Source organism: Hirundo rustica, chromosome 2 (assembly GCF_015227805.2).
Source record: "Hirundo rustica isolate bHirRus1 chromosome 2, bHirRus1.pri.v3, whole genome shotgun sequence".
In the NCBI taxonomy this organism is placed as follows: domain Eukaryota; kingdom Metazoa; phylum Chordata; class Aves; order Passeriformes; family Hirundinidae; genus Hirundo; species Hirundo rustica.
Genome location: NC_053451.1, coordinates 115,027,087 through 115,055,027, shown reverse-complemented (window position 1 = coordinate 115,055,027; position 27,941 = coordinate 115,027,087). Strand labels below are relative to the sequence as shown.

At 43.3% G+C, this 27,941-nt stretch overlaps 1 protein-coding gene across 1 annotated transcript in view; it reads left to right on the top strand.

Annotated features, from left to right (window-relative positions):
* BACE2 (beta-secretase 2) overlaps nucleotides 1-27,941 on the top strand; it is a 55,144-nt gene that overhangs the window by 9,083 nt on the left and 18,120 nt on the right. The window contains exons 2-5 of the mRNA XM_040056436.2: nucleotides 15,083-15,171; nucleotides 22,782-22,998; nucleotides 24,637-24,765; nucleotides 25,990-26,124. Coding sequence (XP_039912370.1) covers nucleotides 15,083-15,171; nucleotides 22,782-22,998; nucleotides 24,637-24,765; nucleotides 25,990-26,124 — 570 coding nt within the window. The remainder of the gene's footprint in view (nucleotides 1-15,082; nucleotides 15,172-22,781; nucleotides 22,999-24,636; nucleotides 24,766-25,989; nucleotides 26,125-27,941) is intronic.

The window sequence follows — 27,941 nt, the reverse complement described above, 5'->3', positions numbered from 1 at the left end:
TTCCAGTGCCCTGAGCACTATCAGCTCCAGTGGTATGAATAGAATGGTTTGGGTCAAAAAGGACCTTCAAGATCATCCAATTCCAGCTCCCATCACACAGAGGGATGTAACCCCTGGGCAGAGCAGAAGGAAGCTTTTTCCTACACTGGAATTGCGGAGGAATTGTGGAGGAATGGATTGTTGGGAGCTGTCTGACGTGTGCTGTTATGGCACGTCCTGGCAGACTTTATCAACCCGAGAGCACAACAAAGTCCTTTAACTTCCTGCCCTACAAACTCAATCTGGTGTCTGGAAATGAAGCTGTGTTCCTGCATGCCTCTGTGTTCTCCTGTGTAATCAAGATTTTTATAGTGGAACTTGGTTAACAATTGTAATGATGTATGAGCCACGGGCGAAGCTGGTTCATTTCCCAGAGCTGCTGCCTCTCCAGTATTAGCCAGGGGAAAGAGTAAAGTATGAATGTTTGAGAAGGAGAGAGAGAAATAAACGACTCCAAAAGCAGGGGAAGAACAGTGCTGACTTCAAAAAAGGGATTTTTTTTTTAAAAAAAGCATATCATATTTCACCTGAGAATCAAAACTGCCTTTTAAATTCTCCTGCCAAATTTTTAAGTAAAAACATTAGAACAAATATTAATAAAAAGCTTGATTCTTATTTTTAATAAATCAAACACATCATTAGGACATTGCTTACCAGCTTTTTTTTTTTTTTCTCTTTTCTTTTTTTTTTTTTCCTCCCCAGTCAAATAGTCCTTCCTGCTAATGCAGTGTTTTAAAAGCTGTTTTCTGTTTGTGCCTTTGAACTCCCTTGTATAATTCCAAGGAACACCCATGATGACAATCAAACTCTGCTTGGCAATATCCTAAATAGGTCAGGTGCAATGGGGAGCAAAAGCCTCCCGTCTGTTGGATTCCCTTTATTAATTGCCAGGGAAATAAAACCACTGGAGTTGCATCACCTTGTTTGTGCTCTGAGACCCGGGACTGCCTGTGCACATTCCTGTGGCCACCAAAGATGGCACGGAGCAGTGGGAAGCTGCCTGGCCCTACACTTTTTATTTTTTTTCCCCAGAGGTGTGGCACAACTTTTCTAACAGGAAACACGACCGGAACAGCCAAATTCCAGTCTCTGTGCCTGACACAGAAGAACTTGTGGGTTTTATCTTGATCTTTCCTTACTTCCCTTCCCTTGCCTGCACTGGCAGATCCAGTCATGTCCCTTTACCATCCTACCAGCCCAAGCAGGTGTGTGAAAATGTGGGATGGTGGTTGTTCCTGGGCAGAAAGGGAGGAAAGAGGTGGGAGCTGCTATGACAGGTGAGGAAGAGGTGCTTCGAGGTAGTTTAGAGGGTGGGATTGCCCTTTTCAGCTCCTCAGGCTGACTCAACCCAGATCTGGTGTTAAATAAAATCAGGCATTGCTGCAAATCGGGCAGCTTGAAGAACAAGTCATGGCATTTTTATAGCAGAGGTCATGCCTCGAAGTACAGGGAGTTCATGGCTGGCTTTCCAAGGTGTGTGCTTGTTTATTTACCTCTCCATACCCAACCATCCTGGCTAATCCAGGGATTTCACTGGGCGAACATGGGAATGTCTGTACTTTCCTGGCCTCCAGGAAAGGCTGCTGTCAGAGCCCTGAGCTTGTCTTAAGCAGCAGGCATCATATCCATTGACTTCCATGGCTTGGGAGGCTGGGTTGCTTCACTGTTGTGGCGTGTGGAGAGAGAAAACCTGTGGGTTTTTCTTCTTTTCTGTTGTCAGAGCCAGGATTAAATGCTCGAGAGATGCAGTGTGTGTTCGGACTCAGATGTTTATTAATTCTTATCTAGAGCACAGTCTCACAAGTTGTGAGTTCTAGCTAGCAAAGTGAAAAATAGCTGTGTATTTAACTCCTTCCAAGGTCTTTTAAGCACAAATTGTCCAATTATGAAATGACACCTAAATTATTTTTATTAACCCAATAACCAAACACTTCTGGTCCACAATGCGGATTTTTCTACCCAGTTACAAAATACCACCCAGACCCACAAAGAAGAAGGACGAAGGTGAAAAAGAAAGACTTAGCTTGCACACTAAAACTTCCATCATGCTTTTTATATATATATATATATATATATATATATAAAACTATATACTAAAACCTTGAACTCTAAGTTTTCCATCCTGTGATATTACACACTTCTAATCAAACTTCACACCCATAATCCCAGTGCTATCACTCAATTTTGGGAGCCTTCTCCAAGGCCTCAGGTCAAATGCAGTGTTTTCTTGGGGGTCAGTGCCTGTCAGCACAGAAAATCTAAAATTCTCAGTGCCCAGGGCTCCAACAAAAACCCAGGGAAAACTTACACACTTTGGGTTTGTTACAGCGTTTTAGGAGAACAGACTGGAAAATGTCTCTAAGCATTCAGTGTCCTTGAAGAAAACATAAGGAGGAATTCCTGAAAGCAGGCAGTAAGTGCAGCTACAAGGATGCTCTAATGAGTGGTGCCCCAGAGTGTGGGTATGGAAGTGCTGCTGGGAAGAGCTTGTTCCAGGGAGAACGGATAGACCTGATGAGTCAGGAGTGTCCTGCTTTCACCTCTCCTCCTCACAGCTCTCCAGGCTTTGAAAAACCTTTGCTAACAAACACTCGTCTCCAAAACGAACATCTTGACAGAGCAGGGGGGAAAAATACCTGGAAAGAATTGTGTCACTACAAGAACGAGGTGAAGAGGGGAGGAGAGGTAAGAGATGAGACCTGGCGTGCAGCCATCTGAAAAATCTGATTTTTCTCACTGCTGTCCTGTGAGCTTCATTTTCTTTCTATTTGCCTCCAAAATACAGCCTCCTTTTAAAAGTTACTCACTGCCTTCAAATCATAGAATTATAGAATGGCTTGGGCTGGAAGAGAACTTCAAGATCTTCCAGTGCCACCCCTGCCATGGGCAGGGACCTGCCACTGTCCCAGGCTGCTCCCAGCCCCAGTGTCCAACCTGGCCTTGGGCACTGCCAGGGATCCAGGGGCAGCCACAGCTGCTCTGGGCACCCTGTGCCAGGGCCTCAACACCCTCACAGGGAAGAAGTTTTCCCTAATATCCCACCTAAACTTACTACTCTCTTTCTGTTTGAAGACATTCTCCATGTTCTTGTAAATAGTCTCTCTCAAAAAAAAAAAAAAAAAAAAAGAAAAAAAGAAACAAAGCAAAACAAAACCTTCTTAAGCACTGAAGGAGCAGCTTTGGCACTTGGTTTCACATCTCCTGTGCAGCTGAAGGCTGGGATCTTATTTAAAATTGAGTTTGAAGTTCAGATTTTTGGTGTGAGGGAGAGCTTTGAAAGAAGGCAGGAATACCTTCAGGAGTGGGACTGAACCTCTCCTGCAGGGTTTCTGCCTGCTGCTGAAAGACGAGAGGACCGTGGTGTCTTTGGCAGAAAGGAGATTACCAAAAAAATAGCTGTGCTCATGAGGCTAGAGATGCCTCCTAGCCTAAACTCAAGAACATTAGGAACGGGCTTCGTTCCCCTGATGAATTCTGTTATTTCCAGATGGCACAGTAAACATGGGCAATGACTCACCTAGAGGGTGAGGAAGGTTTAAAGATTAGTCACTTCAAGCCTTCTTGAGTTTCCCTGGCATGGCTTGACTCTGTACATATGTATAAAACTGTTTTGGTCTTACTGCAGTTGGAGGGTTGTTGATTTAGTTTCCAAACAAGCTTTTTTTTTTCTTTTTTTTTTCTTTTCTTTTCTTTTTTTTCTTTTTTTCTTTTTGTACTGCAGGCCTCCTGAAGCTAAGTAGAGAAGAAGAGTTAAAAATGCCTTTTTTTTTTTTTTTTTTTAATTATTTGACAGCAGTTTCGCCGAGTCTAATGAGCGATAGAGGAAAAGAAAAGAATGACCTGACAAAATAAATTGGAAGCTAATTTTGGAGAGCAAAAGCCTTGGAAAATTGAAATTCTGAACGGAATGCAGCTTCTAACTGTAATCATTCACTGGGTATAATACATTAATGTAGGCTTACTGATTTCATTTCCTTAACCCAAGGAAAAAAAACAAAAAAGGGGCAAAAAACCCTCCGTAATATTGTATTCTGAAAGGTAATGTAGTAGCATGATTTCTCCTTTTTTTGCTTTTTTTTCGGGGTTTTTGTTTGTTTGTTGGGTGGGGTTTTTTTGGTTTTGGGGGGTTTTTTTTGGGGGGGGAGTTGTGTTTTTTGTGTTTTGTTTGGGTTTTGTTTTGTTTTGCTTTTTGTGTGTTTTTGCTGTTGTTGTTTTGGTTTTGTTTGGTTTTGGGTGGTTTTTTTTTTTGACTCTGTTAAAAAAGCCCAACCTGTAAAATTCTTTGACACAATTACACTTTTTAGAAAGATCATGCCCTAGGTAGTGCTGGTGAGCAGAACAGCCACAGCAGACATTTAACCTCAGGCAGAGCCCTGTTTACTGTGGAGCTGGGAGTTCTCCCCTTCCTCCTCCTCCTCCAGCATCCTTAGCTCCATCTCATGTGGCTGGCCATTGTCCCAAAGAGCTGGAAATCCTGCTGGACACTGCCCAGCAGATCTGCCCTGTGCTGGTGACACTCAGTGCTTTCCAAGGGAGAAGGAGTTTTATGCTGAGAAGGAGCCTGTGAAATGGGGGATGCCATTCACAAGCACGTCTCCAAGAGTTAAGCTCTTTTTAGCCATGGAATTACTGAATTGATAGCTGTCTCTCCAGCACCTTGAGTCACCCTGTTCTCCAGGGAGGGAGGGGTGAGCTCTGGATGAGACTCCTGCTGATTTAGCAAGGCACAGGGCTTAGACTTAGCCCGTCTCTAAACCAGGGCTGCGTGGGCACTGGGATTCCTCTCGAGGCTTGCAGTTAAATGTGAGAGTTGCTCCCGGTGGCATTTGGCTTACAGCCTCCCTGTCTCGTCAGTGCTGCGCTGTAATTACCAGAAAATTGATTAATTTAGTTCCTTTACACCTACTAACAGGTGGAAACGGGCTTTTGGATTTAACAAGAGCTCTGTGTGCACTTGGGCGCAAATAGCTGATGTCTCACGCGTTTGTTCTTGAATTTCAGAGCGTTTGTGGGGGGCTTTTTTTAATCCTCCATTTATCCAGGCACTCATTATCTTTCCACTCAAGATCGTGTGTGGTATAAGCACAGCAAATACACGGATTTTCCTCACTCACCTTTGGGAGCATTTCTGCTGCTGTCAGTGAGCACTAACTCTACTGGTGGTTAAGTGTTGGTGGCCACCCTGGGGGAGGCTGATGAAGGCACCTCTTGGCTTCCATGCAAACCCCTTCCTTCTGAAAGGTTTGGCTCCCTGGGGGTCTCTGTGGCACCCCTACATCTGTTAAAAGGCTATCACACTTTTCCTTCATCTCCTCAAGCCATTTAAAGCCCGTCAGTGCTTATTTACAGGTGGTTTTGTTGTTTGTTCCGTTTTGTTTTGGTTTGGTTTTTTTTGGTTTTTTTTTCCCTAGACCTCTAGATTATTGTTACTCTCTAATTAGTCCAGATTTTCCTCAAAACCCGGCGCTTAGAGCAGAGCATGACTTCAGCTGCAGCTGGTTTATGTGAACGACAGGGCTGCTTCACACACCTGGTTTTGTCAGCTATGGGGTGTGAGAGAGACTCGTATTGGGGGGGAGGAAATAAAAAAGAGGGAAAAAAGGTTAATCTTTTCTGAAAAGGCAATGAGACAAAATTGCCACGATTCACACAGCTCTAAGATAAGCAAGTAATGGCTCATGTTCAACAGCAAAGCATGTTCATATAGCATGAATAGGATGGATGTGTTGTATGATAAATCTAGACACAGCAAATAAATTTCAGCCTGAAAAATAAGATAGCACATGAGATGGCATGTGCAGAAAGAATGCTAATGTTTAGGGAACCGAGGGCATTGGCAGGAAGGAGAGCGTAGAAATGAAGAATAGATATTTTGTTTTGTTACCAGGATTGATTGGCTGACTATTTTTTTTGTCTTTAAACCATAATAGCCTTCCCTTATTGTCAAAATGATAATATATATAAAGCACTTCCTGTAATATTTTTCTTCAAAATGACTATTCATCAGTCCCGCAGTCAGATGCTCATATTTCAACTCACAATTTAGTTTAGCAAGTTTATACTTCAGAGCAATCTGTCATTTTAGCATTTGTGTTTTTTATACAAATCTCCACTACAGAAGTATGCAGTGCTCTTAAGCACGGACAGATTGGCTAATCCAGATAGTACTTTGTAATCTTCTGGCAAAGAAAGAGATTATTGCTTTTCAGGCCGGAAAAAAAGGAAATATTCCTTCCAGTCTAGCAGTGCAGATCATGGAGAGATTGAGGGGGAAAACCCTTGGTCTTCTGCTGGGCCCGGTGAGGGTGTGAGAGTTCGGGAAGAGATGTTTTTAGTGGCTGGGGAAGAGAGTGAATGTGAAGGTAGTAAATGAAAAGGCAGTAAATGTAAATCCCAGGTCCTGGCACCATCTGGGAATGGAGTGAGGGGAATGGGAGCAGAGGCCAAACTCTCTCTGTAGAGCTTGGTCTGCTGCTGCCACTTGTTCTCCTGTTAACTCCCCAGACTACAGACACAGCACAGTTTCTGTGACAGAATTCTGCTGTTGTTGCGAAAGCAGGAATTATCTTTGGTGATAAACTTGACCTTCTGGTTTACCCACGTTTTCGTGCCGCAATAAATCACCTTCCTTTGCATCCACAGAGCTGCAGCAAAATGTGGGCACCACCTGCTGAACAAACATCATTAGAAAATTATTCTCATTCCTTTTTTCCCTTTCCTCACAACGCCTCTCTTATCTTGGCTGCATGAGTGAACCCTTGTTGTGACCATGGGAGGGTTTTTTTTTTGGAGGTAGGAGCAGATGGTTCTGTTTTCTCTGGTGAGGTGACCTCACTCAGGGCAACACTGGAGATATTTCTCCTGGACTTGGTGTAAATTGTGGGTCTGCCTTCCTTCTCTTCCTCCTCCTCCTTCTCCTCCTCCTCCAAGGTGAAGTATGAATCCATCCAAGCTGCAGAGCCTCATTTGGCTTTGGAGTGAGGTGTTCCTCAGTGCAGGGACTGCTTGTGAGCAGTGAGAAATGGGGGAGTCCATCCCTGCCCCAGTGTTCACGGGCACTGTCCCAGTCCAGCAAATTTACCTAATTTTGTTTTCAGTCTTACCTTTTAAACAAAGTACATATTATTCTGCAAACAGAAATCTCTGTGGAGGCTTTTCAAGTTTTTGTCTGACTTTGCAGTCCTCTGCATCTAGAAATGCTTCCAAAATTTTCTCTTAACTCATCTTTTAAATTGCTTTTATTTCTGCATCTTCAAAGGAACAGATGAAGAATCTATATTAAAGCCTAGCCTTCTGATACTTTTTTTTTTATTAGAAAGTAGGCTGTTAAATGCTAACTCTAAGTAACACAGGGGAGAAAAAAAAGCCATGCAGAATGTCTGTGCTTAAAAAGCCACTGTATATTGTAACGTTACTAATTTGTAGAAACAAATTGCTGAAATAACCTGACTGACAGTCAGTGCCAATAATAACACGTAATAACTGTGGGCAAACACAGCATATAGTTATTGGTGTTTTCTTTTCTGTGTGATAGTTGTTAGCAATTCTTGCCAGATGGGCTGATAATGTAATTAGGAATCGTTGTGTTAAATGAGGCAGCATTTAAATTACCAACTAATTTTCCTATCTATTAACCAGCTTGAAAAAGAAGAGCTGTTACCCAAATGATTTCTAGCTGCTAATCTCTAACAAGAAGCAGCGCTTCTTTGAACCCCTTTTATTTTTTATTATTTTTTTAAAGCACTGTCTAGCAGATTATTTTCTGGAGGGTGTATTATGTGTGGGACAAAATAAGAAAGAATTGAGAGACAGTACAAGCTCGGGAGTGAGATGGGGTGGACTTCTACATCTACATTGTGATAACAGCTCCTGAGCAGGTAATGGGATGATTCCTATTTCTGGTCTCTGCATGGGGATAAAAACTTTTTCACTTTGTCATAGTTCACTGTGTGGCATGCTCCAGCAAGCAGAGTAGAATTACAAGCCCTGTTTTAAGTGGGTGCTTTGGGAGAAGTCATGAAAGCACAGCAGGACAAGATTTTGAGTGGCACATGAATGTTACTGGTGTGGAATGGTTGTGCTCTTTACTGAGGACAAGAAGAAAGGGAAAAGAAAGGGGTGCCCTTGGGTCGAGTTAAAATCCCAGAGGAGGCACGATGGCTTGTAGTTTTCATCATGAAAAGAGATATCATTGCTGAAAGAGAGTAGGTTTAGATGAGATATCAGAAAATAATTCTTCCTTCAGGAGCGTTGTGAGGCCCTGGCACAGGGTGCCCAGAGCAGCTGTGGCTGCCCCTGGATCCCTGGCAGTGCCCAAGGCCAGGTTGGACATTGGGGCTTGGAGCAGCCTGGGACAGTGGGAGGTGTCTCTGCCATGGCAGGGGTGGCAGTGGATGAGCTTTGTGGTCCTTTCTACCCCAAACCATTCTGGGATTCTATGAATTCCTACAGAGCCAACTTCTTTGCTCTGACGCCTTGTGAAGGAAACTCTCAGTTATCATTAAAGTTTTGACTGGAGCCCAGAGTAAATGTGAGGCTGAATGAGATTGTTTACCGTATTTATGGCCCTATGTGTGCAAATCCTATTCCTTTTTTTCCCCCCACTCCCTATGCTTCAGCTGAAGCAGGAATGAAGAGCCAAACACGTTTTTGCAGCCTGGTTTCTCTACAGAATCATGAAACAGTTAAGGCTGGGAAAGACCTTTCAGGTCAAGTCCAGCCATCAACCCAGCACCACCAGCATGCTCACCAATAAACTACATTCTCAAGTGCCATAGCCACAGGTTTTTTAACAATTCAGAGATGGTGAGTTCTCCACTTCCCTGGTCAGTGTGGTTAAGCATTTTACAACAATTTCTGAGGAAAATTTTTCCCTAATATCCAGGCTAAACCTCCCCTGGTACAGCTTGAGGCCATTCCCCCTCACCCTGTCACTTGTTATTTGGGAGAAAAGACTGACACTGGCTCGTTCCAACCTCCTTTCTGTTGTAGAAAGTTAGCCTGTCCAGTGGTGGAGCTTTATTTCTTGACGAAAAAAGGATTGTTTAGACCTGTGAAATTTGGAAAAAACAAACAAACAAAAAAAAACACAGTGAATTTTTCTATGGACCAGTCTTTTAGTGGGGATGAAGAGTATCCCTAGTTCAGTGTGGGTGACCCAGAGAATCACACTAAAAGCAACAGGTTTGCAGGCAACCCCTGGAAAAGGATGTGGGTGCTCAGTCATGCAGACAGCTGCTTCAAAGAAATTCATTTTGCATGTTCAGCCTGTGGGGTTTGTTTAGTATATTTTTCTGGTAGTTACCAAAACCTCCCAAGCTCAAACTAAAACAGGGAAGAGAAACTTCTACAAAATCTGAGCAGGGTGTGTACCAGAACAGAAGCAACTTCTGTCCCAGTTAAGGGATACAAGCAGCCTCCATGCAACAAAAAAATGAGTGATTGCTACTCTCACTTTCCCTAGAAAATGTGAGGGAAGTCACTTTCTGAATGCATGGTGGGTAACTGCAAATTGTTTTACGCCAGGCAGTTAAATGAGGCATGAATAACAACCAATCTAGTGTGGATGTGTCATATTGACATCACCTGCTGTACCAGGGCAGGTGCCTGAACCACAGACAGCCAAAGCTTTGCTGAGTGAAAAAAAAATAACGCACCAACAGGCAATTTTTGGGTTTTTCTGACAGCAAAATACAACAATATTTAGCAATGGAAGGCTTAAAAATATTAAATATATAGTGGTAAGTTAAATTATTGAAGCTGTATGGCATGCAGTAAGTGCTATTTGCTGCTGGTGCTGAATCAAGCAGTGGAAAGTTTAAGGGATCCTTGAAGTATTGACAAAGTGTTTGACTTCCAGTTGAAAGAAATCATTAGGGCTGGGGATTTTTTTAGTGTCTCTACCCCTTCAGAGTAGAAAAAATGTAAAATGCATGACCTCCGAGGCTTCTGCTTTCAGTGTTCGTGGCTTTCAGTAAACAAGCTTGGATTTGCTTCTCTTTATAACCACAAATTTATGGCATATAGATAGTGTCAGATTCCCTCTGTGAGTTTGTCATGGCAGAGGTGGATGTTCCTGTCTTGCTTACTGTAAAATAGGGATCTTTATGAGCCTCCTGTTAATAATAACAGCACTATATGCATGTGGGAAATGCAGACAGCAAAATAATCTCTAGGTACTTTACTTGGTGCAGATTTCATGTCCCACAGGTGTGGTTAAGGTGACCTTCGGGGGGAAGAAACAATTTAGTGCATTTGCTCTCAGTGTCTGTTGTGTAGGCTTGAAATTGAACTTGGAAACCACAAAAAAATCCCCCCAAAAAAGGGCTTTGCTCCTTCCAAAAGCAAAAAGAAAGTAGTTTTACATTGGTTTTAATGCTAATATCTAATCTAAACCCACTCTGTCGGTTTGAAGCCATTCCCTGTGTCCTGTCCCTCCATTCCTTGGGAATTGTCTCCCTCCAGGTTTCCTGGGGCTCCTTCAGGCCCTGCAAGGCCACCCTGAGCTCAGCCCAAAGCTTCTCCTGGCCAGGCTGAACAATGCCAGCTCTGCCAGCCTTTGCTCCCAGCAGAGCTGCTCCATCCCTCTGCTCATCCTGCTGCCTCCTCTGGGCTCTCTCCAGCACCTCCACGTCCTCCCTGTGCTGGATCCCAGCTCTGCAGCTGGGCTCTCACCTCAGGGGGCACAGGGGTGATGCCTTGGGAAGGCTGACCTGAAACAGAGAGACTGGAGAGAGCTGGAGAATAAAGTAGATATTTATTGAAAGGCCTTTAAGGGTACACCTTGGGCAGGACAGGAGCCTGACCAGGGCTGCACCCAAGGTGTGTTGTCCTATTCTTTTTCAGCCTTCTGAGTTTTCATTTTTGTAGTTGAGTTTCTCACAGATTGTAACACAAACAAAGTGATTGTTTTCACATTCCTCTTTGGAAGAGGGACAATTGATGGACTTCTAGTTTGACCAGTGGGGTCAGAGAGGTGGCAACCTCATTCTCCAATCCCTGGTCATTGTCCAGAATGTACATAAATCGAGGTCGAGAAATAAATGTGTCTTCCTCTTTTTGCTCTTTTGCTCTGACTGTGTGAGTGTTGTTTTTTTCGTGTCTGTCTAGCAACAAAGGTGGACCCAAAATGGTCACAAAATGGGCAAACGGCCATGAGTTTTATAAGTTTTATAAGTTTTGGTCCATTTTCATATTGGGGTTTAATTGTACAATTACAACTTCAGGTTGTGAAGTCCCATCCTTCTTGTTTTCTCTCTTCAGTCCGCTGTTGTTTGTGCTTTTGGGCCTGAAAGTTGTCCTTAGTCTTTAGCAGGAAAAGGATTTGTTTTGTCTCCCTGCTCTATGAAAGGAGCGTACCAGCACTTAGTACGAGGCTCAGAACTACACCCCTAGGCAGCACAGAATCTGAAAATATGAAAGCTAAAACTTAAGGCATCAGAGGCAGAGCCCTCAGCTCTGCCCACACAGCTTTGGGTGCAGCCAAGGGCACTTTTGGCTTTCTGGGCTGCAAGGTGACATTGTTGGGACATGTCCAACCTCTTACCCACCCAAGCACTCCCAAGTCCTTCTCAGAAGAGTTGCTCTCTGTTGCGTTTTATCTGTTTTTTGCCGGGGCTGGGATTAAATGCTCAAGACGGCATTTCTTGTTCAGATTCAGATGTTTATTAATTCTTATTAGTCTCACAAACCATGAGTTCTACAGCACTTCAAGCTAACAAACTAAAAATGTCTCCCTATCTCTCTCTACAAGGCCTTTTAAGGATAAACTGTCCAGTTAAGAAATGACACCTAAATTATTTTTACTTTTAACCCAATAACCAAACACCCGTGGTCTGCAATGTGGACTTTTCTACCCAGTTACAAAATACCAGCCAGACCCATGAAGAAAAAGGTGAAAAAGAAGGACTTAGCCTATGCCTTAAAACCTCCATCTTGCTTTATATATATTACTATATTCTAAACCCTTAAACTCTAAGTTTTCTGCCGTGTGATATCCCACACTTCTATTCAAACTCCACACCCACAATCCCAGTGCTGTCACTCAATTTTGGGGAGCCTTCTTCACAGCCTCAGGTCAAACGCAGTGTTTGCTGGGGGGCCAGTGCCTGGCAGCACAGAGAGTCTGAAATCCTCAGTACCCAGGGTTCCATCAGCTCTCTGTGGTTCAGTAAGACAGGACAGGATGGACAGCCCTGGACCACGGCTCCTTCAGTGGCCCCCTCGTGACTCTCCAGAGCTTGCCCCAGCAGCTCCACGAGCCTGGCAAGGCAGCGTGGGATGAAGCAGTGGAGACATGAAACATGAAAGCGGCCCTTAACGGGACGTGGAGGCACTAAAGAAAATTCAGACCCGAAGGGTAGCCAGGAGAGAAAGGGAACTCAGTCAGTTTTACCCACCCCGAAATGAGCTGCTAGTCACTGGCGCTATTGTGAGGACTACAATAAATCAGTGTCTGCCCCGGCCGCCTGCATCTCATTATGCACAAACATGTGGATAGAGAATGTCAGCCTCAATAGCATCTGTCATGTGAGCACTGCCGTGTCCGAGTGGGCTGCAGCTTGCATGGTTAGCCAGCTTTGTGCTCTCCCTCTTTCTTTGTGGGAGATATCGGTTTTCTTCTGGAAATCTCGGTTTGCTCCGTCCTGTGGGTAGTAAACTCGCCCTTTCCTTCGATGGCTTGTGAATTCCGTGATGATAACATTGTATTCAAGGTGCGGGGGTAAAATATCTTTCATATGTGTCATATTTAGTGGGTTTTGTTTGGTTTTGGTTGGTTTGTTGGTTGTTTTTTCTTTTTTTTTTTTTCCCCCAAGTCCTCCTCCGTGTACGGTGCCATGCATATCGCTGAGGCTAAGGCAACACCTACATGTATTTGTGCAGATGATGTATAGTGCCCATTACTCAAGCATCACAGACTACCTTGGGCAGGCTAATTAATTTAAGCCCTGCAGCACCCCTTTGAGGCAAATTTTGTCGGTCCTGATAGATGCACGCGCATGTTGGAGCTGCTCTTTGGGTTTTTTTTATTTTTAATATGATTTCTACGCCAGAGAAGGGAGGAAAACGAATAGTTCGTACTTTGTTGGTTAGTTGAAAAAATGTTAGGCTTTTGATATCACTGAAATGGAGTATGTAGCAAACTTTGGATTTTATTTCAGTGCCTCAGAGGCTATTTTCTTTTAAAGCCTCAGCTCCTGGAGCCAAGTGAACTCATGGATGTCCTTTTCTTTTCAGATGTCTCTGTCTAGCTTGTGTGGTTGCAAAATAAATTTTAATGTATTGTCTTTGCTTAATCTAAAATCTGGGATGCAGAAGGCACTTGGCTAAGGTTGTTGGTTTGTTTCTTTTTAGCCTTAAAATTTCTGCAAGATTAGGGCTGGGAATACCAATGACAGAGTGTGCCTGCAGTTCAGAAGAGATTCTCAGAAATTACCTGTTGGTTTTGTGTTCTTGTTTAATTTTCAGAGCTCCTCAGTCCCATGCAATATTAAAAGGGTGAAACAAGGGTAACCATCACCTCCCTCCTCCTCTACAAGCAAACCAAAGATGTTTTTTAAACATTGACTCACATTTTTGTCTACGCTCAGCCTTATTAGAGAAGGGTTCAGCACATCTTTTTCAAATGCTTTATCCTCCTTTGTGTTTACACTTGTTTCTGAGCTCAGCCCTCTTTCTCCACTTCCTTTGTCAACACCAAACTTGTTTCCCTGATCGTTCTCTCTCGCCCTTCCCGTTGTGGAGGCCAAGCTCTATCACATCTTAAGGAGTGATGGGGACTACCAAAGGGGCTGGTTTGAGCTGTCTTTAAGCCATGGGCAACCAAACCTTCATGTCTCACTCCCTCCCACAGGAAAATTCTTAATTCTTTAATATTTTTTCTGGGGAGCAGGCGTTTTAAGCCAATCTGAGACCATGCTCACCGAAGGAGGGAATCACCCTTTTCTAGTACCCACTCATACCGTATCCATTTGAGTGGCTGTCTGATACAGCAGATTGCTATTTTTTCTTGGTGTCTGTAGGTGAGGAATCTGTTCTGATTTGCATCACAGCCCTGTGGCTTTGCTAGGGAGGCCTGGGAAGCATCCAGCCAAGAGCAGGGGGAAAGTGTGACCATTTCTTTTGGGAGCAGTAGAGTCTCTGACCGACTTAAACTTATTTAATGGCTCTGTAACTAATGTAGTTTCCAGGTCTCGCTGAAAGTTTTCCAGCATGTGGCTGCAGTTTCAGCTTTGCCATCGTGCAGCTGTGATGGACCAGCCTGGCTACCTGAGCTAGATGGGGAAAGGAGGTGCCCCATTTTGTCTATGTGGCAATTTTCAGCCTAAATCACCCTCCCAATTAACCAAACAAGTGGCCCCCTCTTAGACCACCTTTCAATCACAGTGTTAATAAAGCTGCCCTCCTCATTTTTAAAGGTGGTAAAGGCTGTGGAAGGTTGCTGCTGCTCAGGATGAACTGGGCATTGCTCCTGTGTTTTCCAATCTGTGAGGCAGTTTTGTGCTTCTGCTTCTTTCTATCCAGACCTGGACTTAAGTCCCTATCCAGACCTGCACTTAAGTCCCTACCTTGAAATCTCACAAGCTCTAAGACAAACAGGGCTTTAAGCAGTCCGTAATTCAGCCTGTGTTCTGGACAGGTTGCCAAGACTCATGGTTTGGGCCAAAATAAATTTGAGATGATCAGGAATTCATCTGCTGTGCAAATGTGGGCTTGGGCCAAAAAGAAATTTGATATGATCAGGAATTCATCTGCTGTGCAAATGTGGGCTTGGCGGGTTTTCCCCCTTCCAGGAACAGGACTATTTTAAAGCATTTCAGCCTGATCAGCTGTTTTGGACAGGCTGCAGCAGCATATCTTTCCCAAAAGTGACACTAAATTTATTTCTCAGGGAAATGCTCACCATGACTTTAAAACTGAAGGTAGTTTAGACAAAAACTGCAATGCTTTTTTTTTTTTTTTTTTTTTTTTTTTTTTTTTTTTTTATTTGTTTAATTGGATATGCAAATCAACTCTCTGTTCTTTTTTTGTTTGTTTTTGGCAGTTAAATATCCTGGTTGACACTGGGAGCAGCAATTTTGCTGTAGCAGGTGTGCCTGATCCTGATGTCACATCCTACTTCAATCCCGAGCTGTAAGTACCTGTTCTGCACCCATGGTGGAAATTAGGGGGGGGTATTTTGGATTCTGGCTCCTCCATGTAAGACAGGATGATGAGGCAGCTCCTGGGGCTGCTGTGACATCCCATGGGAGTGGGATGTTGGCTGCCTGGTGGGAATTTTGGTTTTGCCTGCTGCAAAATACTGCCTGACACCATGAACAGCCCCGCTGACGGCAGCGCAGCTGAGCTCTGAGTGAGCATCAGCAGGACTAATTAGAACTGGAGAAAAGAGAAGATGATTACAGGGTAAAAATCATTTGCAAAATCACACCAATTTCAGCCAATTTCTTACCTGAATAGACTTGCAAGGAATTAAAAGTTTCAATATGCTTTGCCTTTGTTTGAAAAGAAAAAATTGTTAAAAGCCGGCAATTGTATCAGTTACTTGACATTTCATCCAGAAGCAAAATTACTTAGTCAAAACCTAATTTGTTGTTTAGTGTGGCCACAGGCCTCAATCAGTCAGTGATCTGGACAGACCCTGATGAATCTGGTTCATTTATAAAATACAACTTGTTGGTTCTGGTGCTTGTTATGCACTAAATTTGCTGTGTTTAGCATAAGCTGACATCAACCACAGCCAAGCTTTGGCTGTCTGAATCACACTTCCTCTTTTTCTTCCTTCCTTTCTGCCTTTCTCTGGTTTCAGTTATTTCAGGTAAACCTCTCCAAAATGCAGTGTCTATCTTTAGCTGAAGCATATGGATGAAAATACTAAAAGTGCTGGGAAAATGGGGAGCATCACCCTTCTCACTGCCTCATATGTGTTTTAACATGGGGGTTTACATTTTTTTTTTTTCCACTAATAAGATGCACTGGGAATGGAGGGAAATCTATTATGTCCATGCTGCTTCCTAGAGTACCCTCACCTCCTGTCATATATTTGGATGTTAATGGAGATATTTCACATCACATTGATATGATACAGGTCTGGAAAATCCAGAATTTGCACTTGATAGCTATTTCTGCACTACTGCAGGGTTTTCCGTGCCAGCCAGCTATCCCCTTCCATAGGCAGTGGCTAGAGAAAACTTAATTGCCAGAATTAAAAGCACAAGCATTCTTTCTCCCTTGTCTCTTAATTGATGTCATTGAGACTGGAAGGACAAGGCCACTCTCATCAGAAACATAAACCATTAGAAACAGCAACAGCAGAGTTTGTGTGTGGAAAAAGACGGACTGAAATCATGTGAAGGTTACAGCCTCTGATCTGTGTTCTCAGTAGACTCTGTGTTTTGAAATCTTTAATATAAGGTTAATAATGAAACCTTGAAGTCCAGGCCCTGAAGAGTTAGTTAAGGGTGCTTTGTAAAATTACTCAAAATCAAGTCATTACAGCCCAGAGCAATCGCAGCAACAGTTTCTGGTTTGGGAGTCCTGCAGTGTGCTCAGAATACAAGCATTAGCAGACTCCTGGGTACACCATGCTTCTTCCATTTTAAATACTTTAACTACATTTAAATGAATAAATTGGAGGGATCCTGGCCCCAGTGAAATCAGGTAGATATTTAAAAAATGTTGGTTGCAAGAAAGCTCTGTAGGTCACCTAGCACACATCCTGAATGAGCTGGGGCTGTCACCAGAGCGGGTGAGCCATGGCTGAGCCCAGCCAAGTCCTGTAAACCTCCGAGGATGGAGAATCCATGCTCTGTCCAGGCAGAATGTTCCTGTGCCATGTCACAGCCTCCTGGGAAGGAAATATTTCCTGTTGTCCAACCTGAACCTCAAAAAATCTAACTGGTGGCTGTGACAGTCAGCATGTCAGCTACTCCCTTTGATGTAGATCCCAGGGAAATCTGGGTGTGCCATCTGTCCCTCATGTAGGTTCTTCATGAAGACCCTCACAGAACCACAGAATCCCTGAGGTTGGAAAAGACCTCCAAGACCATCGAGTCCAACCTGTGACCATTTGTCTTGGTTTGGAAAGACAGGTGTTTGCTAAGGAAGGAAGGAGCCTCCCTTGGAATGGAGAATGTAAACCCCCTCCCTCCGAATTATTGTAATTTTGAAATTAAGGGGCTTTCAGGCAAAGATGTGGGAATAGGAATAATAGTTCTTTACTAGGAATATGAAAATTAAAAAGTAGTAGTACAAAAAAGCAAACAAATAAAAAAATAAAAGAAAACACTGACAAAGTCAGAACATGACCTGACACCTTGTTGGTCAGGGTGTTGGTATCAGTCCAGTCAAGTCCTCCTGCAGAGACAGATGTGGTTCTGTTGAAGCAATGATCCTGTAGAAGGGTGTAGTTCTCCTATGAAGGTCCAGTGGTGCTGAGATGGGTCCAGTGTTCCTCTGGGAATCCCCTACAAACAGGCTGTCCTGGTGTTCCAAATCCCAGGTTTTATCCAGGCAGGAATGCTTGTCTCCTCCCCTGGGTGGAGCATCTCCCAATGGGATGATGTAATTGTCTCAGCCATGCAGTGAGCCTCGATGGCCCATTAACAGCAGATATCCCCTGGAGGGAGGATGGGTCCTGGAAGAGATAAAGAACACTGCCCCACCTGGTTTAACAGCTGGCAATAGAACGCACACTTTTGGTTACATCTTTCATTGCAACCCAAGACACCACTCCTCACCTTGTCCTCAGCCCAGAGCACTGAGGGCCACGTCCAGGCCTTCCTTGACACCTCCAGCAGGGATGAGACCACCACCTCCCTGGGCAGCCTGTTCCAGTGTTTAACAATCCACATCCAGGTGCCCAGCCTGAGCCTCTCAGCACAGCTTGATGCTGTGTCCTCTTGTCCTGTTGCTGTTGCATGGGAGAAGAGACTTACTCCCACCTGGCTGCCCCCCCTGCCACAGACTTGTAAAGAGTGTGAAAGTCTCTCCTTAGCCTCATTTTCTCCAGGCTGAGGAACAGTTTTTCCTCCACTCACAAACCCCTGGGGCTCTCTGCTTGTCACGAGTCTCCTTCGGACCCAGGGCTGCAGCCCATCTTCAGCCCACACCATGGCTGGTTTGGTCAGCCCCACATCCTCACCTTCCAAATGGGAATGCCATGGGAGGCGGTGTCCAAAGCCTGATTGAAGCCAGGATGTGTTACAGCCACTGTTCTCCTCATCTATGCATCCAGGCTTGATGTAGCAGGCAGTGAGATTGTGAAATTCCTCATTGAGTGTCTGCGACTGCACAAATGCCCTTGGAAACAGATTCCAGGAGGTTTTATTTGAGGCTTTTCCTGCCTGGAGGTAAAGCCCAGTCACCTCTACGTCCTTAGGTGCTTCTGCTTGTCTCTTTTTGAGACTGGCCTTAGGATAGACTTTTCCCAGCAGTCAGAACACCTTCCCTGGAGTTGTGGTTTAAACCCTGATGGCAACTCAGCCCCACACAGCCGCTCGCTCACTCCCCCACCATTACCCCAAACATTTCCCCCTTCTTCCCCCCATACTGTACATGCTGAGCATATGTGATATCCCACCATGGTGTGGGATATCCCTGGGGTCAGTTGGGGTCAGCTGTCCTGGCACTGTCCCCTCCAAAATTCTCGTGCACACCAAGCCTGGCAGTAGTGGGGTGGGGCGAGAGGGAGAAAAGGCCTTGGCTTTGTGCAAGAGCTGCTCAGCAGTAACAAAAAACATCTCTATATTTCAACTCTGTTTTCAGCACAGATCCAAAACACAGCCTGTGCTAGCTACTGTGAGGAAAATTAACTCTATCTCCAGCCCAAACCAGCACACTTGGTTGTCATGATATCACATCAGCTGGATCTGTAAAATTACCCAAGAGAGACCTTTGCCCATGTGTAAATGAGAAAAACAACCTATGGGCACTTTTCTTCCTTCCTAGGAGGAACACTTAAGATTAGATAAAGGGGTTTCCTCTCATCTGGTAATCAGTCCTGCAGTTTTTCCCTATATTGTCATGGAGTGCCTCCGACGTTTTAAGCTGCAAGCTGAAGGCAAGGGGAAAGAAAGATTAGTAATTTGTTAAATTAATGGGTTATGAGTTATAGATGTGTGCTTATTTGAATATTCATGTTGTGTTGGAGAGAGTGATGGGTCTTAATTCCCTGATGCCACACTCTTAGTTTAATTTTATTCAGATGATCAAAATCAGAAATTGAATGCATGAATCTTTTTTGACTGAAATTGAGGGGGGTGCTCGGGAAAGGCATTATTTTTGTTTCAAAGGACCTGAAGAGTGTGCTTTTCAGGAAGAGCCCTCCTAAAGCAATTCCAGAACTAACTTGTTAAATGATGTTGTGTATCATGTAATCTGTGTGATATGATCCTGCTGTTTAATTATCTAGCTCTTTCTGTACAAAGCAAGTAAAGCTGTTTTGTAAAGTAAAGCTCTTTCACAACTTGGCCTTTTGAGTGGCTCTGACAAACCTTTGCTGTGAACAGTTTTGAGTTTGCTGTGATAATCATGCTCTGTAAGTCACCACGATGTATAAGGGTTTTGCAAAACGACCTGATTTGTCCTGAACTGAAAAGAAATCACCGTGTTTGTTTCTCATGCTGTTCAAAATAACAAGTGGTTTTGTTGAGTACTCTACTTGTGATAAAAGAGCTACTTAAACAGACTTATAAAGGGATTTTTACACTTGAACCCAAGTGATCAGTGATGGCTCTGCAGCAGTATGTAAATCTGACGTGCTCAGGGCTTTCAGTATTCAGGAGCAGCATTCAGTTTTATTTCAGTAAATAAATAAGGAGTGCTACTGCCTCACCATCTGAAGGTTCAAAAGCAAGCTGCTCAAGAGTTGATCTTTCCGAGAGACAGGGAGGTAAGAGAAATATAGACAACAAATTGAGGCAATACAATAAGTTATACACCATCAAACCAAAGAAACTGCTGCGTTTGCAGTGTGATCCTGCGAGCTTGGTTGTGTGCACTTACAGCTTGTGGTTTGGGGTGAATGATAAACTTCCTGGGGAAGCCCTGCAGATGAGATATGGGACTTCTGGGTTAGAAATCAATAATTTCTGTTGTATTCTCATGTTTGCTTTGTCTTAAAGTTGTTTGGTGAGGTTGATGTTGTGCAGGGCTTCCTGCATGGGGTGGATTTGCTGTTGCCATGTTGAGCTCGCTGCAAAGGGATCGTGACATGAGAAATAAGATTTTGGTTGTGTTTTGTTCTGTGCTGTGTGCTGGTAATGAGGATTACCTCTGCAAGAGAAAATTACCCCATTGGTGATTTGCTCAGCTGGGGCTCAAGATCCATTTGAGGTTTGAGGATCAGCTTTCCATGGCTGTTTTGGAGAGAAGAGAGGAATGGGAAGGAGAGGGAGAAGGGAGTAGGGTTACTACAGCGCCATGATCTAGGAGACCTTATTCCTTGCCTCTGGCTAAGGCACACTTTCTCCTGCTGGAAGAAGTGAATTTCTTCTTTCCTCATCACAGCCCAAACAGCTTGTTTGTAATTTTCTTTCCTGTGCTGTGTGTTTGTTTTAGAACACTCGGCCCAAGAATTACAACAGGTCTCTGGTTTTGACCTCTAAACTTTTCTTCCTTTAGATCAGTGAAGTAGAAAGTTCAAAAAAAACCAGTGGCTAATCACCTGCAAGGGGATGGGGCAGGAAATGGTTTTGCAGAACAAAATATAATTTACTGCAAGATCCCTTCCCATGTTACCAATTTTGCTCCCTGAAGGAAGTAATAAAGTCTTCTCTTCAGTATGACATTTGTGAACTTTACAAATGAGATGTGTCTTCATATCCATTTCTACAGGTGGGGAAGGGAACCTGAGGCACAAATGGTGAGGAAGGGCCTTGCCTTTCCTGTGGAAAGGTCACCAGCTCTGCTGGAAAATGAATCCAGACTTTCTGTGTCCTGGTTCACAGCTCAATCCATCAGGCTCTTCCTGCTCTTGGAAGAAGAGCTGTGTGCTGCTGCTGTTCTAGTCATGCACTGCTTGTATTTGCAGATTTGCTTCGCTTTATCCTCCCAGCACTCAATTTTCTCTCGGATTTCAGATGTTTCCTCTTCTGCTGCTCAGCCAGACACTTCTTTCTACTTGAAGAACCCTGTATTTTGCCTTTCATTTCCTGCCCCCCAGTTTCCCTTATGCTGCTAATTATTCAGACTCCACTTTGATTTTTAAAACGCACTGCCAGTGTCACAGAGGTGTTGTGAAGACCCTGCCTGAGCAGAGATGTTCCTTGGTGTAAGTGTCAGACAAATGCAGGATTACACAGGAGCAGTGGAACTGATCAGACGCAGGCAATAACAGTATCTCTGCATAATATTTTTTATTTTTGAAGTATTAGCTCATGTGTTTCTGCTGCCTTGGATGTTAACCCTTGAAGGGCTGGGTCTTGGGAGTATCAAGAACTGCTTGGGTTAGAGCCTGGCCTGTCTCTCTTCCCCAGCTAGGAAGAGTCAGTTGCAAGGTCCATATGGCCAAAGTGTCCCTCAAGAGGAAGAGTTTGAATTATGGGACTTGTCCATGTTGCCATCTGAAGTAGTAATGCCATCCTCATAATGAAAATCACTCCAAATTCATGCTGGTGAGCTCAGTCACAGGGCCTGTGAAGCCACTTCCACTTCATGTGGCTGCTAGATTAAAGCTGGATTGATCGAAGTACCTGCACCTGATAAACCCTTGCACTTTCTATTGTTCCACACACATGGAAAGATGCTCTTCTAAATTTATTTTACACTCTTTTTTTTTTTTTTTTTTTTTTCCTTTCCTTAATTTACTTTCCCAAAAGCTGTGAAAAGTCTCTTGAGATGAACAGAGTGGGGTCATCTGTCTCTCCAAAATGGGAAGCTGTGTGCCAAGGAGAGGATCCAAAGTAAATTGTGAGGGATCTAGAACTTTTCTAGCTCTTCACTGGAGATGTGGGTGGGATGTGATTGCAATACTTACGGATTACCAGTCTTTAAAATGAAAAATCTGTTGAAGCTTTCACTAATGTCTGTGTTAAGCTTTTTAAACAGGGTTCCGTTCCTTCCTTTGCTTGCCATACTTAACTGCTCCTTTGCCTTTGCTTCCCTGGTCTAGAAAAAATTTGTTCCTTTCCTCCTCCAAGTCAGTGAATCATTTGTTAATGATATCAAATTCTACTTACCTCCTCACAGACAGGCCAAGCTGCAGATTTAGGAAACCTCTGTCTTACTGCTGGTACTCACAATAATATTCCAATTTACCCAAAATGGATCTTTTAGGAATATTAATGAGGGATTAGTCTACAGCTATTCAGTTAGCTTGGCATTTCAATTTTAGATTTGAATTCAGCAGCTTTCCATTTTCTAGTGGCATTTAATACCTTCCTTCTCCAGTTACAAAAGTGCTGCTCCTATGGACCAGTTTGAGTCAGGGACGCTGCATTAGGTGACATAATACCTAAGATTATTTATTTTTTTAAAAAAAGCACATTGTGAAGATTTGATTTGCTGATGGATTCTGGATAAAAACGGGGCCTTGAGTTCTGTGTTTTTGTTTTGTTTGTTGTTTTTTTTTTTTTTTTAATTTCTGCTTTTTCCTGATTTTACAAGCAATGTGAATACAACTTTTGCATACTTTATTTACTTTTTTTCTTTCTCTCTCCGGGCAAAATCGAGTTTGAAGGTACTCTGTTGTCTCGCGTTGTAAATGAGCAGCCCGTGCATCAGCGTGTCCTCTCCTTTTAAAGGTCAAGCACATACAGATCTCAAGGGATTGAGGTGACAGTGAAGTACAGCCAAGGCAGCTGGACTGGAGTGCTGGGCACAGATGTCATCACCATGCCCAAAGGGCTCGATGGCAGCTACACCGTCAACATTGCCACCATCCTCGAGTCGGAGAACTTCTTCCTGCCAGGGGTTAAATGGCACGGGATCCTTGGCCTTGCCTACGATGCCTTAGCCAAGGTAAACTACCCCTTCCCCACTGACTGTCCCTTCACAAGGACAATAAATAGACATCTGTTAAAATAAAGCCAGCAGATGATCTGCAGCATTGGACTCCACCCTTCCAGCCACTCTTTCCTACAGGTCTTCTTTGTCCCAGAAGGAATACATTGGGTTGTGATGGTACCACAGTCCCATGTGAGGATTTTCTGGTGATGGAGATGCTGATTTTGGCTCCTCTGGAATGAATAAGCTTTTACGGAGCTTGTAGTACCAGAGTGTGGTTGTGGGATGTGTGTGGAGGGAGGTATGACGATACTTCTCGAAATGGTCCAAGGCTAAGCCCTCGGCAGGTCATTCTAGGACATTCTCTGTTCATCAAGTAAAAGTTGAGGTGGATGGATAATTTCAGAACAAATATTAGCCACAGTATTTCCAGGAACATAGAACCAAGCACATCCTGCTCCTCTGGAGGCAGGAAATTCAGGCAGAAGATTCAATTAAGACGTGAAATTTATAGTCCAAAATGTATAACGCTAAAATCTAAAACTGAAAAAGTGATTGGAAAACTACAGAGTCGTAATTTTCAAGCTTCAGATCCCAAAGTGAGTCCTAACCAGACAGAACAAACGATTCAGCACTGCCTGATGAGTCTGATTTACTCCAGAGTTGTGGGAGAGACAGGAGAGGAGAGGAGAGGAGAGGAGAGGAGAGGAGAGGAGAGGAGAGGAGAGGAGAGGAGAGGAGAGGAGAGGAGGAGGAGAGGAGAGGAGAGGAGAGGAGAGGAGAGGAGAGGAGAGGAGAGGAGAGGAGAGGAGAGGAGAGGAGAGGAGAGGAGAGGAGAGGAGAGGAGAGGAGAGGAGAGGAGAGGAGAGGAGAGGAGCTTCTCAAACTCTGCTTTGGGCAGAGTACTCAGGGCATTTGTTCTTCCCTTCTTCCAAGGACTTCAGGGTTGTTGGCCTCTGAGGCTGCTCTGGGTTTTGTGTAGTGAGAGCACTTGGACTCTCTGACCTCAGTGCACACAAATGTGAATTACAGGGAAATTGCAGCACTCCAGTGACTGCAAAGGAGAACAGGACCTGCAGTGTCAGGAAGAACCTGCTGGCCAGTAACCAGCTGAAGAGAGCGTGCTTGGATATGAAGTTCTTTAAGAGAAAAGAGAGGAAATTAGGGCCACTGAACTCAAAGTTTGTCAGAATTCAATAGTGTTGAAAAACTGAAAATCTTCACTTTAAAATTCTGCTTTTTTGACTGTGGAAAGGCATGAAAGGCAAGTTATGTTTGTGTTCTAATAACACAGAGTCCTTTCCAAACAGAAGATATCGGTGAGAGTTTCTGCCTGAAATTGGTGTTTGGGCTTGGAAGCTGCAATTGAAAATGACTCCTGTGTTTTAGGGATTGGGTGGCAGCAGTGCTGACAGTGGTCAAGAGTAAAAATGTTTTTAAAAACAGCAGAAACAGAAAAATGACAGATATTGGGGTTTTAATGGCTTATTATACCTAGACCTTTCATCAGCTGCTTGTCAGAAATTCAATTTACTCATGAAAAGTGGTCTTGTTTGAATGATTTGCTGATTTCTGCGAAGAAACTTTCTAATGAGCCCTGCAATTCTTTTTTTTTTTTTTTTTTTTCCATTTGTTTTGCTTTTCACCGTCAAGCCTTCGAGTTCTGTGGAGACATTCTTTGACTCCCTCGTGAGGCAGGCAGCGATCCCCAACATTTTCTCCCTGCAGATGTGTGGTGCTGGACTCCCTGTTTCTGGAAGTGGTACCAACGGAGGTAGTCTTGTGGGTATCTGTCAATAGGAGAGGGAAGATATATCTCTGTTCATCTCTCTCCCTCTTTTCTCTGACTATCCTGTTTCTGCCAAATTTAGTGTTTAAATATATTTTTGTATTTTACATATGCTTTCTGTCTTTTTTTTTTTTAAAGAAAAGTTAAGCCCTCAGGCAAAATTTGAGTGTTATTTATTTTCGTTCTCAATTCTGTTTTTTCCCTCTCAAGTTTGAGTAAACTTTTCATCTTTTAACAAAGAAAAACATGAATGTTGTGGTGTTTCCTCAGGGCAGATTCTGCTATTTTTCTCAAACTGAGTAGTCCCTTATTCAGCTGATAAATTTGTTCAATCTCATAAAAATGCTGCAGTAAATTTATTTATTTATTTTACATGATGTGAAAAGGGGGAGAGGAATCAGGGGGCTTTTTTTTTTTTTTTTTTGCCAACAACATATTAAAAGGGAAAATCTGTTGATCAGATCTCCTGCTTGCTGTTACTCTGGGAAGTCTTTCCATCATCTTTAGTGGTGCCATGAATTGGCCCATTATGTATCTGGAACTGGTAGATGGAATGACTGTTCCCAAATGATGCTGAAATAAACATCTCAGCACAGGAGCTGGTCACAAATGCTTAATTTTGAAGAGAATTCACATACTGTAAATGTTATTCACATAACTGAAGACCAAGAGAGAAATTCCTTAGGTTTAGTTCAGAGTCGGAATCCACAGATGCTCCCAGCCATCCTCAGCCTCAGTTTTGATGGAAGCTAATAGTGATGGCAGTGACAGCATGGGATTCCATTTGGGATGTGTGTAAGAAAAACTGAAATCTTCTTGGACAGTATTGAAGCTTTTCAGGTCTGATAAAGCAAATTTTTCACGTGTAAGTTTCTTATTCTGTCCCATTTTTATAATTGCCTGGATTTAATCACTGAAGATACTGTTTTAATTTTAGACAGTGGAGTTTTCATGATACAGTGTGAGGCTGTAGGTGAAAATGCTGATAATTTGGCCCAGTATGGGAATTCTGTTTGAAGCACAATCTGTTTAATATCTAGATGTTTCACACTGCTCTGTTGCTGGCCGAGAACTTGGCCGTCAAATCCTAGCAAGCGACTCTAAACTAAAACTTCCATGCCCCTGAGTATCACGATTAAATATCCCCCTTTCTGTGTGCCCCAAAACTAAACGTGTGGGATTTTAGTGTGTGTGATTTCTGTTCTCCTTCCCCTCAGGTGCTGGGTGGAATTGAGCCGAGCCTGTACACGGGGGATATCTGGTACACACCCATCAAGGAGGAGTGGTACTACCAGGTGGAAATCCTCAAACTGGAGGTCGGGGGACAGAACCTCGAGCTGGACTGCAGAGAGGTATTGGCCCTTCTGTGTTCCTGTCTCTGTGAAATACAAGTTTGGCCGAGGGAAAAAAGAAAAAAATGAACCCTAATTGGTCAGTTTTGTCTTGGCAAGCAGGTGTGCATTGCAGTCTCCTGAGAACTGAATTAAAGCAGTTCTGGTCAAACTGAGGAAGTGGGAGATTTTGGACTGACCCCTGTGGAGCTGTCTAAGCTCACAACTCGTGATGGCAGTGGACAGGTGTCACCCTGAGCTGCTTCCTAAAGTTCTCATCCTAGGCTTCCTTTTTTATTTTATGTTTTTGCAATCAACTTTTGTTCTCTTACGGCTGGCAGTTATTATTCCTGATGGATAAGCTTTCTGTTTCTATTAGGAATAATGTTCCGCTGTATCTGGATCAGTCTAATGAGACTGTGCTGTTGCAATTTTTATTCCGAAGCCATTTTTCTTTTTTCTTTTTGTGGAAGATATATGTGTATGTGTGTGCTTTATCTCTTTCTTACTCTTGCTTGTTGCTATTCATGTTTTGATTTTCGTTCCGTATTTTTTATGCCCCAATTTCTTTAGACATCCTAATTTTGTTTTACTCTCATGGTCTTAGTTGGAGATAAATGGGACGTGATAAGTTTAAAGTTCTTACAGTTCATATAAATTAAGTGAAATTCATGATTACAATATTACACGTGCATAAATATTATATTTCCATGCAAAGTATTGGAATCGTATCGCCGTATCAATTATTTAAAATGAGTCGCAGCATCTTTCAACTCAATAAGCAGAACAAGGTCTGTTTAAATGCCTCTCTCTATTGTGCTGTGAGGAAAACAAAACCACTGCTCCTTTAAAGTAAATGTTTGCTTTTCTTTCTTGCCTTAAAAAACAGTCAACATGTTTTTGAAGGGGAGCCCTTCAGTGGTTTAATCCACACCTCTGCCAGAAAACAGCTCACTGAAAAATTCAGTGGTGTGTCAGGAAAGTTTCCTGTAATTGTTGCACTTTTCTGAGCCAGGGGTTGCTTTCACTGGTGCAGAAGGATCAAGCCTTCCTGGATCAAAGGAGACCTTCCCACAGAAATTCAGAGGAAGAGCAGTAGAACAGGAGCAGTACAATTAAAGTTTGGCTGCTTGGGAGCTCGCAGAGGATGCGTGATTCACTCTGGGATGAGGAGCTATGTGCCCTCTCTCCTCTCTGTTGTTCTCTAGGAAATGGAACTTTTTTTTTTTCGCAGCCTTCACCAGGCACTGCTCCTTTCCTTGCCAGGGAAAAGTTGTCCTCTTGCTTCAATGCTGGGAATGTGTCCAGAGCTCCAGCACAGCTGTGGCCATGAGCCTGGCAGCCAGGGCGCTGGGAGAAGTCCTGAGCCGCCAGAAATGCACTTTGCACTGGTAAATATTAACCAGGAAAGCCAAGAAGGCAAAACCAGGTGTGCTCATTGTTCCCAGTGTGAGCAATCCTGCTACTCACAGATTTTTGCACAGCTTTATATCAATGGTCAACTCTTCTCACTCTTTTTTTTTTTTTTTTTTTTTTTTTTTTCCCCCAAGGGTGGCATTCCGGGATGCCAGTGATTGTGTATTTTGTGGTACAAATCTGTTGAAATGGACTCCAAAATGCCTTGGCATTTCTCCCCACTCTTTAGAAGTATTTCCGAGTGTGTAATAAATGGTTTCCTGTTTGCTTTCCTGAGAGCTCTGTATGGCAGCCCCATAGCAGCTCTTTCAAAAAGAAACGTGGAAATAACGCTCAGAGTTAGTTTTTCTTACTTTTTTGGTGTGTTTTATTTATATATATATATATTTAATATATTTATATAAATTACATAAATACATAAT